Source organism: Phaenicophaeus curvirostris, chromosome 8, assembly GCF_032191515.1.
Source record: "Phaenicophaeus curvirostris isolate KB17595 chromosome 8, BPBGC_Pcur_1.0, whole genome shotgun sequence".
Lineage (NCBI taxonomy): Eukaryota > Metazoa > Chordata > Aves > Cuculiformes > Cuculidae > Phaenicophaeus > Phaenicophaeus curvirostris.
The window spans coordinates 10,192,494-10,205,338 of NC_091399.1; the positions used below are offsets into that span (position 1 = coordinate 10,192,494).

The 12,845-nt window shown below is 52.0% G+C and overlaps 1 protein-coding gene across 1 annotated transcript; it reads left to right on the top strand.

Annotated features, from left to right (window-relative positions):
* The first annotated feature begins 4,915 nt into the window (after window positions 1-4,915).
* LOC138723295 (cell division cycle protein 20 homolog) lies at window positions 4,916-7,271 on the top strand. Its single transcript, XM_069862241.1, has 6 exons — window positions 4,916-5,005; window positions 5,219-5,313; window positions 5,515-5,746; window positions 5,856-5,981; window positions 6,141-6,258; window positions 6,912-7,271. Exons 1-6 carry the CDS (start codon window positions 4,916-4,918, stop codon window positions 7,109-7,111), a joined length of 861 nt encoding a protein of 286 aa, XP_069718342.1. The 3' UTR covers window positions 7,112-7,271.
* Window positions 7,272-12,845: the final 5,574 nt, after the last annotated feature.

Sequence of the window (12,845 nt, forward strand, 5' to 3'; positions counted from 1 at the left end):
GAGGCTGGAGGGCTGGAGCACCTCCCATCCGAGGACGGGCTGAGAGAGTTGGCGTTGTTCAGCCTGGAGAAGAGAAGGCTCCGAGCTTAGAGCAGCGAGGGAAGCCCCTGGAGGGGCTACGAGAAAGATGGGGAGGAACAGTTTACGAAGGCTTGTAGGGATAGGACAAGGGACAATGGGTATAAACTGGACAGGGGCAGATTTAGACTAGATGTAAGGAAGAATTTCTTCATTGTGAGAATGGTGAAGCACTTGCACAGGTTGCCCAGGCAAGTTGTGGCTGCCTCATCCCTGGCCAGGTTGGTTGGCCAGGTTGGTTGGTGCCTGGGCAGCCTGATCCAGTGGGAGGTATCCCTGCCCATGGCAGGGGGTTGAAACTGAATCTTTGAGGTCCTTTCCAACCCAAACCCAAACTATTCTATGATACATGGAAATATCCAATGCATCCTGTTCCCCCCTTATAATGTCTTTGTTTAATCCATAGAATTACTAACTAAGTGAAACAGCGTTATGTCATCTAGCTGGACAGCTGCACAGACCTGTAAAGAAATGCTGGCATCAGATTACCCTGGCACTCCCCATAACTACACCCTTACAAACAATGTGAGTATAATATGTCCTTGGCATTGGTGCAGGCAGACAGATAAGTGGTGGCTGCAATATTCCCCCAGAATATTTGCTTCAGTCGCATCATGGCTGGCTCAGATAGGGCTTCCTATCCAGGAAAGCAAATTTCTGAGCTTTCCAACAGGGTATGAATGTGGGAAAAGACAACAGACGGGAGCAGAATGTCACCAAATCTCATCTGCTACTTCCTCTGCATTCTGATTGCACCACATATCACAGGTGAATGGCTAACATAGCTTCAGCTGAGTAGTCAGAAGATGAAGGGGTTGTGAGAAACAAGAAGTCTTTTGTGTTTTTGTTAAACATGCGTCTAAAAAATTAAGCCAAATAATATGAGGCCAGGCAATCTGGAATTTTGATTCTTTGTCTAGAATTCACACTAGCATAAGCAAATGAAAAAGTCAATTCATTAATTCTATGTTGTGCGACTCAGTTCTGAAATCTAAAGGGGAGTTTCAGTTTGAAGGCAATTAAATTACTATTACTGTATTTGTCTTCACTCTGTTCTGTAAGAAGCTGAACTTTCAAGTCCTCATTTAATGCTGACCTCTGAGCACTGGGGACACCCTGCCTGTGCAGGGGGTGCAGGGTCAGAGAAGAAGAGTATAAGTGTTCAATAATAGCTCAAAAATACTCACTGAGGGTCATCTTTACCCTGGAAGGAGATTGTGCGATTTGTAAGCTGCTTCTCCAATTGAATGCTAGGCTCCAAACACATCTAGAAGGAGTTTGACCTCATATCTCCTGAATGCTGTTTCTGTGATGGCCAGTCCTTCAGAGCACAAACATGGCTTGCCACTGTGCTCAGATTTGGCTCTGTACGGTCTTTCTAAATGTGCCGTCTTAGCTCCTGAATGCAGGTTGTGCCTTGCTCCATTTTGCTCTCTGGCCCAGAAGAGATAATTGTATAGCACACAGTCATGCAGTCATGCTCCAGTGAATTCCCTCAGCACGCAAGTGAGCCCATCGAAGTCAATCGACTGCCGATACACCCAAGTGGACTGCTAAATCGAAGCCTGCGCTGCACAGCGTGGCATTCCCAGCACCAGTACATTCTCATGTTTCAGCAGTAGAACCTCTTCCTTTTAGTAACCAGGCATCAGCATTTCTCTCCACTTTGATTCTAGGCCTTGCGGTGCCTCTACAGGCTCATCAGAGATCCAACCACTTTCTTAGGACTGCATCGGCTGGCCTGCCACATTTCCCTTGGCCATCGCCTTCACTGGGGCTTTCACACAGCAACCGTGACACATCAACTCGTGCACAAGCAAACGCTAAAGGGAAACCACAGGAGGGCTTGCTAGTCAATAGCACATGAAGACGGTCCCACAAAAGCCAGATCGAGGCCTTTTCATTTAGCCAGTGAAAAGCAGGTAAAGTTCATTCTCCTTCTCCCGCCCCGTGCCGTGCCAGCTCACTCACTGCTATTCCTTGTGATGGACAGAAGAATAGCAGGCTTTGAAAAAGTGGGACTGTTCTGTGAGACTTTTGCCATCCGGTTCCATTCGTACAACCTGGCCTTGAACACCTCCAGGGATGGGGCAGCCCCAACTTCCCTGGGCAACCTGGGCCAGTGTCTCACCACCCCCATTGTGAAGAAATTCCTTTGTCTAGTCTAAATCTAAACCCTTTTTTATAGCAATTGCCCCTCATCCTATCACCACAAGCCTTTGTAAACAGTCCCCAGCTTTCTTGTCACCCCTTCAGGTACTGGGAGGTCATTCTAAGGTCTCCTCAAAGCCTTCCTTTTTCCAGGCAGAACAAGCCTATCCTTATATGGGAGGTGCTCCGGCCCTCTGATCATCTTTGTAGCCTCCTCTGGGCCTGTTCCAACAGCTCCATCTCCTTCTTATGTTGAGGATCCCAGAACTGAACACAATCCTCCAGGTGAGGTCTCACAAGAGAGGAACAGAGGGGCAGAATCCACACCCTTCACCTTGCTGGCCATGCTTCTTTTGATGCAGCCCAGGACACGGTTGGCTTTCTGGGCTGCGAGTGCACACTGCCGGCTCATGTCGAGCTTCTCATTGACCAGCACCCCAAGTCCTTCTCCACAGGCTGCTCTCCATCACGTCATTCCCTGTCATGTATTGAAACTGCGGATTGCCTCGACCCAGGTGTAGGACCTTGCACTGTCTTGTTGAACCCCATGAAGGTTGCACAGCCCCACTGCTCCAGCCTGTCCCGGTCCCTCTGGGTGACATCCCGCCCTGCAGTTCCTCAGCCGAGAACGGACAGCAAGAGCCCAACGGGGCAGGAACAAACCCAGCCACGGTGACAAACCCTTCCCCTGTACCAACGCCTCGATGAACAGGGCCGGCAGGGAGGCAGCGCCGATCCCGGGACTCATGCGCTGCCGCTTGCCGGGATCCCCACTGTGCGCAGGCTCCGCTCGGGAAAGACGCGACCGGACACCGTGGGAACTGAGACACAGTACGCCAGAGCCGCTCTGCCCCCTAGGGCAACACTCCATGGTCGCCGACAGGGGCGCTCTGCATTCCACGCTCGCACTTTCTGGACGACGCCGACACCGCTCTATGGCCAGAGCTGCCGCTCGGGGCTCGCTCTCTGTGACTCACAGTCCTCACGGACTTTGGATTCATAGACTCCTAGAATGCTTTGGGCTGGAAGGAACCTCAAAGCCCATCCAGTTCCAAGCCCTGCCATGGGCAAGAAAACCTCTCACTGGATCAGGTCCATCTAACCTGACATTGAACACCTCAAGTGTCATAGAATCATAGAACAGCTCCTCCTCAGCTACTGCTAAAATCTCGCGTAATCTAGTACTCCCTGAGACCTCGCGAGATCTCACGAACCCCCCACCCCGCCTCCCCAACACTGCATATGCGAAGCCACTAGCCCCACCCTCAGGCCCCGCCCCAGCCAATGGGAGGGGCCCATTCCTGCCCCAACCAATGGGAGCCGTGTCCTCTGCCGGCTGCAATTTGAAGTGTAGCACGGGCTTCGTGTTTGCAATGCCTCTCGCTGAGGGTGGATTGTTTCTGTAGGAGCACCAGAAAGCCTACACAGTGAGGCTGAACGGCTTTGATGTGGAAGAGGCAAAGATCCTGAGCCTCAGTGGAAAGGCTCAGAGCCCTGCGGCAGGTGAGGGACAGGGTCTGGGTGAGTCGACTCAGCTGGAGAGCCCTGGGCAGGGGAACAGCGGCACAGAGGCTCCGCATTTGGAGGCATCGACTGGCTTCTGGGAGTTGTTGTGCACACTGGGGTCTCCCTAATCCTTAGGTGTCCAGCAGCTGAGGGGCTGTGTGACAGCTCCAGTGAACTGATTTACAAAAGCTGCTGGGTGCTTCCTGGTACTACATGTGGCAAACCTTCCCGATGGCGGCACAAGCTTCCAACTCCCTGCTGTTCCTTTTATACCTTTAACTGTCTCTAAACGTAACAGGACACAGAAAACCACGGGCTGGTCAGTTACACTCATTCCTTTGAGTTCTAGCTCTGGAGCTGCCCCTGGTTCAGCTGTCAGCCCCACCAGTGCTGTTAGGGCGCTGCACTCTTCTAAGCGTGGCTTTACTCTCAGGGCTGCATTTCCTCTGGGAGGGATTTCTCCTTAGGTGAGATGGGCTTAGCTGGGAGGAAACGGGAACTCAGGTCAACAGAAGTGTTTCTCTGCATACAGGCTTTCAAAACAACCTCAAAGCGCTCTACAGGCATGAGGTGATGCCTGGGTCCATCATGAGGAAGGGCAGACACATTCGCTCCGCGGCAGAGCAGATCCTGGATACCGCAGACATCCGTGATGACTGTTGTTAAGTGGGCTGCAATGGTGAGTGCTGGGCATTGAGATCGTTGTGTAGCGCAGTGCAGTTCCTAGGCCAGCATGGTGCGAGGAGCTGGAGCTCTGCCTGGCTGTTTCAGTCTCTTCTGCCCTTGGGCTGGCATGGGCCACTTCTGGGGTGAAGCCTTGTAGGAAGAGTGGTCCCAAGTGCTGTGCAGGTGACTTGGATGGGGGGTAGGGGCCCCTGAGCTGGGCATAGTGACACCCAGAAGGCTGCCCCTTCCCTGCCTGTGTGTCTGTGCGTGTGCACACACACACCTGGTGGCAGTGGAAGGTGCAGCATCAGCACCGGTGAAGGGCAGGGCCCTCCAGGGCAGCACAGTGTGGCCTGCATCGCGTTGCTCTTCCAAACTGTAGATCTGAATCTCCTGGACTGGAGCCCTCAAAACCTCCTGGCACTGGAGCCCTCAAAACCTCCTGGCACTGGCTCTGGACACTACTGTCTACCTGTGGCACCACATCTCTGGGGAGATCATCAACTTCATGGAGATGGAGCACATAGCTGATTATGGTTCCTCTGTGTCGTGGGGTAATGGAGGCAACTTCCTCGCTGTTGGCTTGAGCAACGGTGAGGTCCAGGTGAGTGCAGGAGTCAAACTGGAAGCTGTTAGGGATTGGGGTTTCTGACCCCTCATGTTCTCCTTCTGTTCTGTGGGCACGAGATACAAATTGATCCCTGCTCCAAGAGTGACCAGGCTGAATGCCAGAGCCTGCGTGGTGAGGTCTTTAGGGCAAAGCAATGGGGCTGGCATTTCCTGGTATGCTGGAGAACTTGTTGCTTTGCTTCTCTAGCTGTGGGACATCCAGCATCAGAAACGTCTCTGCACTATGACCAGCCATGTGTCCCGTGTGGGGTGTCTCAGCTGGAACAGCCACGTCCTGTCCAGGTAAAGCAGTGGGTGGGGGTGGGAAGAGCGGAGTGGAGCTGCTACAGATTCTTCTGGATCTGCTTGGCTCACCCCAACAGCCTGGATCTGCTGGTAGCACTGGTGTGAAACCTGCGGCAGGTCCAGCAGTCCTGCCTCAGCTCCAGGGTGGCTTTTCCCAGCAATGTGTGCAGCCTGACCCTGTAAGCCTTCTCTCTGCAGTGGGGCATGCAGCGGCTGCATCCAGCTCCATGATGTCAGAGTCGCTCAGCACCACGTGGCCATGCTTGCTGGTCGTACGCAGGAGGTGTGTGGACTCAAGTGGTCTCCAAACAGCTGCTTCCTCACCAGTGGTGGTGACGACCACTTGGTGAACATCTGGCCGAGCAGCCAGGGGGGCCGTGGAGGATTTGTTCCAGTCCAGACCTTCCATCAGCACCAGGGTGCTGTCAAGGTGAGCACGGGGCAGCTGTGGGCATGCGTTTGTGTGCGAGGCAGTTGTGCAGCACTGCCTGTGCACAGGTTGCTTGTTGCACACCTTAGGATGAACCCTCTTCTGGCAGGCTGTGGCATGGTGTCCGTGGCAGCCCAGCGTTCTGGCCACTGGAGGCGGAGCCGGTGACAAACGCCTCCACCTCTGGAACGTGTGTTCTGGCATCTGCCTCAGCAATATTGATGCCCATTCCCAGGTGAGACATGACCGTCGGCTTGGACGTAAACAGCTTCTGGTGGGACACCTGAGCAGAGTTGCTGGCTCCTGAGGCCCAGAGGCAGGGAAAAGGAGGGGGCCGTGCTCCTCTCTGAGTGCACAAGCAGCTCGTCTCCCCTGCATTCCTGCCTCCTCCCAGATCGGTTCCATCCTGCGGTCAACAAACTACGAGGAGCTCATTTCAGGCTATGGCTCTGGAGAGAATCGTCTCGTGATCTGGAAGTATCCAGCGATGTCCAAGGTCACTGAGCTGCAAGGTAGGCAGGGCCCTTTGCCTGGGGAAGGGAGGGCTTCTGGCAGCTGAAGGCAGATGTGATCCTTGGGTTGAGCAGAGGGGTGGCCCAAACTGCAGCACGGCTGGTGCAGGATGGTGAGCAGAGGCGTGTGCTGCTCGAGGGAGGCCCTCCTGGCGGCTGCTGAAGGAATGCTGTTGCTCCAAATGCCCACCTGGGCTGTGAATTCCTGCTGCTGCAGCACAGTGCAGGGACAGCTCTGTGAGCTAGTAGAGTTCATGGGGCCCACAGAGTAAATGTAAGCATGGTGGCAGAAGCAGAGGGACCAGGGCGTTCGTCGAGTGGCCCATCCCTGAGCGCACACCTCCTCTTCAGGTCACACAGCGAGAGTCTTGAGCATGGCTCTGAGCCCTGATGGCGAAACAGTGGCCATGGCTGCTGGTGATGAAATGCTGCGACTCTGGCACTGTTTTGCAATGGATCCGATCAGGAATAAGGAGAAAGAGAAGGCAGACAGAGTCAAAAGCAGCTTCATTCGCCGGGCCATACAATAAGGGCATGGGGGTGGTGGGAGGAGCGGGGAAACCTGGTTTACCCTGTACATAGTTTAAATGTAATTAAATGTTAATTAACATTTTAAAATTAACGAAGTGCTTTAATTTGTCTTTTTTATGGAGTCTGCTGGAAGAGAAGGCCATGGCTGATAGAAGCAAGCCCAGTGTGGATGCAGTGGACAAGTCCTGCATTGTCACAGCAGGACAGTCTCCAAGCCTGGGTCCCCTGCCTTCCTGCATGCCGAGGAGGTTGCAGCACCCTGCGCGCTGGTCACAGAGACAGCCCTGGGGCGACGACTGGGATGTCAGCGACTTGGGAGTGATCACAGGGAAGCATCTGCAGAACTGCTGAGCCCAGAGCAGTGTGGGAGCTGAGAGACCTCATAGGAATGGCTGATGATGTTGCCTGGGGATACCTCCTGATGGACTTGTGGTAAAGCATCTCTAGAAGGCCCTTAAGGCCTCTGGGGAAGGGCTGCTCGTGTGGGGACTCAAGGAGAGCGTTCAAAGCCAAGAGTTGTTTGTGCAGGAAAGACAGCATCGAGCTTTGAGGGTCTTAGCCCAGAGAGCAGGAGATGGGAAAAGGCTGGTGGGGTCCTTTTCTAAGGAACTGAATAATGTGAGTTGGGGTAGCCAGGGCCTGCGGGCAGGGGTGACACCAGTGCTCCTGATTGAAGGAGCTCAAAACAGCTACGGGAGGAAATGCAGCTGCCTTTCTAGGGATAAAGGTAACAGAGGAATCATTGAATCGGGACAGCCTTCATAAGGTAGATATATGGATGGCCTCTAAATATGCTTTGGGGTGGTCCATGCCCATGGGGCAATATGGAAAGGAAGAGGACTGTTAACTGCACGAGGATCCCCTGTCAAGCACCAAGAAGAAATCCTGCAGTTGCGGGAAGACATAGGGAAATGGAGAGAAGCGGCGCGATAGCATCGCGAGGTCCTCAGGTGGGAAACTCCCCGATGAAGGTATGTAGTTGACCAGCAGAGCAAGCAGCTTAAGAGCAGTGGAAAAAGTTATCTTGGTATTAATCCCTTCCATGGAGAGAGATCTGAATATCCATTGTGGGGAGATATGAATGTGTTTGAACAATAATCCCATCCCTCTCAAGCGCCCTCCCAATTTCTAGTGATGCTGATCTGGAACTGGCAAAATCAGTGAGGGCAAGAGAAAATGAGAGGGGGTGGATGGTGATCCCTACAAACCAAGCTGTAGTTTCTCCCCAGGTACTGCTAAAATTAATTGAGAAAAAGCATCAAGAAACCCTCTGGGGAGCAGAGACTGTAATTGATGATTTAACGGGAGAAGTAGTTAGCATGAGGGTGACCAGCCTTGCTAAATCCATCGTGGGGAGACGTGAAATCTGTTTGAAAAATAATCCCGCCCTCTCAAGTGCCGTCCCCCAGGAGTTGCTCGCAGAGGAAATGCCCCTGGTGATCCCTGGCAGAGAGATTTCTTCAAACTGCCCAGACAGGGCGAATCCCGGGACCCTTTGGGACCAGGAGCCACATTTTCAGGCTGGCCAGAGGCATTGCCCTGCAGCACCATCAAAGCAAGAGAGGTGACTAAAACCTCATTATAGGGGATTCTACCAAGTTTTGGAATTCCCATAGGTCTGTTGTCAGCTAGAGGTCCTCGCTTTCTAGCAGGGATTGTACAAGAGCTGAGCCAAGCCCTAGGAATAAAATGGGCCCTGCACACCCCCTGGAGCCCCCAGTGTAGTGGGAAGGTGGAAAGGATGAATCAAACTCTGCAGAGACAAAAGGGTAAGATTTGTCAGGAGACTTCTTTGCGATGGCGCCAAGCTCTTGTACTGGCTGTGCTAAGAACAAGGCTACAGCCAAGAGCTGAGACTAAGAGCAGTCTGTATGAATTAGTGTTTGGGAGGCCTTATCAAATGACCATTTTTCCTCAAGGAATAGTGCTAGAAGGAGAAACGGAGCTAAAATCTTCTCTGCTGTTGTTGGGTAAAAGAGTGAATGACCTGGGGCGGTGTGTAACACGTCCTGAGCCTCTCGCTTTAGATTCTCCAGAACACCCCTTCCAGCCCGGAGACTACATTGACATCAAGGCGTGGGAGAGCGGAACTTCCAGAAAGCTGGAAGGGACCCTTTCAGGTGCTGATAACAACATGCACCTCCAGGTCGAAGGAATCAGCAGGTGGATACATTACATGCGAATCAAGTCAGTGCCATGTTGGGAGTGGAGAACTGTCCTTGAGCCCAGGAAGCCTCTCCAGAGAAAACTGCAGAGAAGAACCAGGGACTGACATTTAAAAACCAAGGAGGTGGGGTTTTGCCTGTGTCTGCATTTGGTGTATGGATGCACATGACTTTCAGGGGTTGTATCCACAATGGGGTAAAGACCAGAACATGAGGGAACTTTTAGCCAGAGAGGTGGTAAATAAGTCCTCCTTCTGCATGGGGTCAGGAAATCGTGTAGGAGAAATGTACAGCTCTTGGATAACAGGAGTTCCCACTCCCGTCGGCTCGCTTACAAACTCTGCTTTTGTGAAGGAAGAGTCCATTGTTGTGGGGCTCCTAGAGTGTGCTCTGAAAGGCTTCGTCCTGCCGAGGGTCCTTGTCGCATCATTCCTTTGTGCAGATGCTTAAAGCTTCCTTCAGCACCGGGCAACTGATGTTGCTTCAAGGGATGTAGGAAGCTTCTCTGTAGGGATGGAAAATCCCGGTGCTTCTGTTGTGGGTTACCTTCTCTAGTGAAAAATTAACTCCTGGAATTTACCCTCATTTCTCCGCACAGAAGGTGCAGTGGCTGTGGGAGAGGTGTTCTGTGCTGGCCAGAGGAGGAGCTTCTTGAAGGAACCGGTTGGTGGCAGTGATCAGACAGTGACAGGTTGTTCAACTGAAAAGGGAATATTTGAACAGCTCATTTTTTCTGCTAAGAAATCCCTGAATAATAATTTTCTGTTAGGTCTTCCCAGACGAGTGCTTTAATTGGATTCAAGTGTACTGTCTTCTCCTGCCAGGGTTTAAAGGCACCCCTATCCCCTCTCTGGATTTTGAAGACCCGAGAAACCTCTTTGGATCAGAGGTAAGACTGAGAAATCTCTTTGGATCAGAGGTACCTGGAGACAGCATGTGCTGTTCTGAGTTGAATCAGTCTGAAGGAAGATCTGCTTCAAAGCTTGCCCTGAAAGAAGCAGCTACGGTTCAGTGTGAGGGGAAAGTTTGGAATGGGGACTTGCATGCATTCAAAGTGCAGCCAGAACTACGAGGAGTCATGACTGGAAAGTGGTTAAAAATCCCAGTGCTTGGTGGGAGGGCAGGTGTGAGGAAGAAGCAGAGTTTCAGTGGAGCTAGGAGATTGTACCCCACTGGTGAGAACTGGTACCCCACTGGTTCCCCCAACAGAGTGTTAGCGTTTGCTGCACCCCTTGGGGTGTGCAGGTGGTTGCCTGGCCCAGGGGATCAGGCTGACCTTCTGGTTCAATTCCTTAGGTGGCTGGGTGGCTGTGACACTGCCTGTGACCATTGGGTGTGGTTTATCGATGGCTGGCCTGGCATTAGACTCATGACAGATGAGACGGGCTAAATTCAGATGATAAGGAAACTGCTTTAGATTGAGTGTCTTAAAGAATTTGTTTGTGTCAATTCTGACCTCAGCCCCCAAGAAATGTGATGGAATGAGATGCGCCAGTGATGGATGCGCCTGCAGCCCAGAAACCAACGGTGTCCTGGGCTGCGTCCAAAGCAGTGGGACTGGCAACGGAGGGAATTGCGGCCCGCTGCTCCACTCTGGTGAGACCCCACCTGGAGCCCTGTGTTCAGCTCTGGAATCCCCAATGTACCAATGACACAGACCTGTTAGAGCGAGTCCAGACGAGGGCTTTGAAAAAATCATAGAGAATTCACCTCCAGACTGGAGCTGTGCTTATGGCTTCCTGGAGGTCCCTGGTGCATCAGTCCTTTACACAGATGCCTAAAGCTTCCTTGGACACAGGGCAACTGTTATTGCTTCAAGGGATGTAGGAAGCTTCTCTGTTTTAAAGGACTGAAAATCCTTGTGCTTGTGTTGTTGGTGACCTTAGTGAGTGGAAAATTAACTCCTGGGATTTACCCTCTTTTTTCCCCACAGAGGGAGCAGTGGCTGTGGCAGAGATGTTCTGTGCATCCAAAAGCCATGGGACTGGTGAGGGAGGGGATTCCAGCCCTCTGCTCCACTCTGGTGAGACCCCACCTGGAGCCCTGTGTTCAGCTCTGGAATCCCCAACATGCCAATGACACAGACCTGTTAGAGCGAGTCCAGACGAGGGCTACAAAGATGATCCGAGGGCTGGACCGGCTCTGCTGTGAGGACAGGCTGAGAGAGTTGGGGTTGTTCAGCCTTGAGGAGAGAAGGCTGCGGGGAGACCCTAGAGCATCTTCCAGTACTGAAAAGGGCTCTGGGAAAGCTGAGGAGGGACTTTTTACAAGGGCGTGGAGTTATAGGACAAGTGGGAAATGGCTTTAAATTGGAGCGGGGAAGATTTAGATTAGGCAGTAGGAAGAAATTCTTGGTGATTTGGGTGGTGAGGACCTGGCCCAGGTTGCCCAGGGAAGTGGTGGGTGTCCCATCTCTGGAGGTGTTCAAGGCCAGGTTGGAAGGGGCTTGGAGCAGCCTGATCCAGTGAGGGGTGTCCCTTCCCTTGGCAGGAGGTTGGAACTGGATGGGCTTTTAGGTCTCTTCCCACCCAAACCGTTCTGAGACTTGTGATTTGAATACATTGGAAATATATTCCTACTCGGGACCCCTTGGGTGGTTGCAGTCCAAATCTAGCTGTGTGCAAGAGAAAGTCAGAGACCAGATAGCTTTGCCTGGGTTCTTTGTAGGGACAAAGCAGCGCTACCAACCTAATTCTTACTGTGCCTCACAGGAACTGCAACTGAAGCTTTAGCTTAAGGACCCTGTAATTTCTTCAACCCGGGAAGAGCTTGAATCTGAAGACACCAACAGCTGTAGGATGCATGTAGCAGAGAAGGAAACATTGGAAGGACAGGAGGAAATTGCTGTTCTGCAGGTGACTGTCATAGCTGCAGGGCGCTGCTTTCCAGCAGGGCCTTTTTATTTCTCACTGGGTGCATGCGACAGGAAACAGCATGAAGATCAGCATCTCAGCCTTTTGTGAAACACAGAGTTTTAAACTGAATTCCGTTTGCAGGGTTTACATAGATGTGCTATGAAGCCTTTTAGAGATCTTCAAGCAATGCCCTTGTCTGACACCATGGATGTTTTTTATAGCGTCACTCAAAGCAACCGAATGCTTCAGCTTTTGAAATCTTTCTTTTAGGGGTTCTGCCAGCAGCTGCTTAAATTTCAGGTGTCAGCATTATCTTTGCTTCTGTGTTTCAGAGAAATGGAGATCCATGTTCAGAATGCGCAGGAGTGACCTGGAGGTTCTGAAACGAAGCTTGGGAGGAGCTCTGAGGAGAATCGGAGAGCTGGAGCATGAGCTGGAGAAAGAGGGGAAAGTCATCCCAGAAGCAACAGCCAAAGAAGGGCAAGGTCAGGAGAATCAGTCTGCTGAGCCCTCTCCCAGACTGAGAGGGAGGCAATATTTGAGGGCACCTCATTTCCTGCCTGTTTGGGCAGGGCTCTCTCCGCCTGGGCACATCCTGTTGGTGGCTCCAGGATCGCTGCTGGAGTGTCACCGTCCCCTCAGAACTGCCACCTGCTTTGGAAATCCTGGCATTTGAAGAAAACCCAAACTATGGGATTCATCCACAGTCAGATTTGTGGGGGCCTGTTCCTCCTCATGGTGCTCCACTGTCTCGGGTAAAAGTCAAGAAATACATTATTTGCAGAACAGGTACATAATGGATAAGTGAGAGATTGCTTGCAAATCCCAAGTTTTTGTATGACTGTAGCATTGACAAAACCCCCTCTGTCGTGTCTCCAGCATATGATGTGCTAAACTATACCTTTTTCCTTGAGATAGGAATCAAAATGTGTCTTTGAGACTGGAGATCCTTACGTCTGGTGCTCTAGTGGTCACTATGTTTCCCTATTGGTTTTTTTTTCTTTCAGGATAGCACCTAGAGACTTTTCTCAGATGA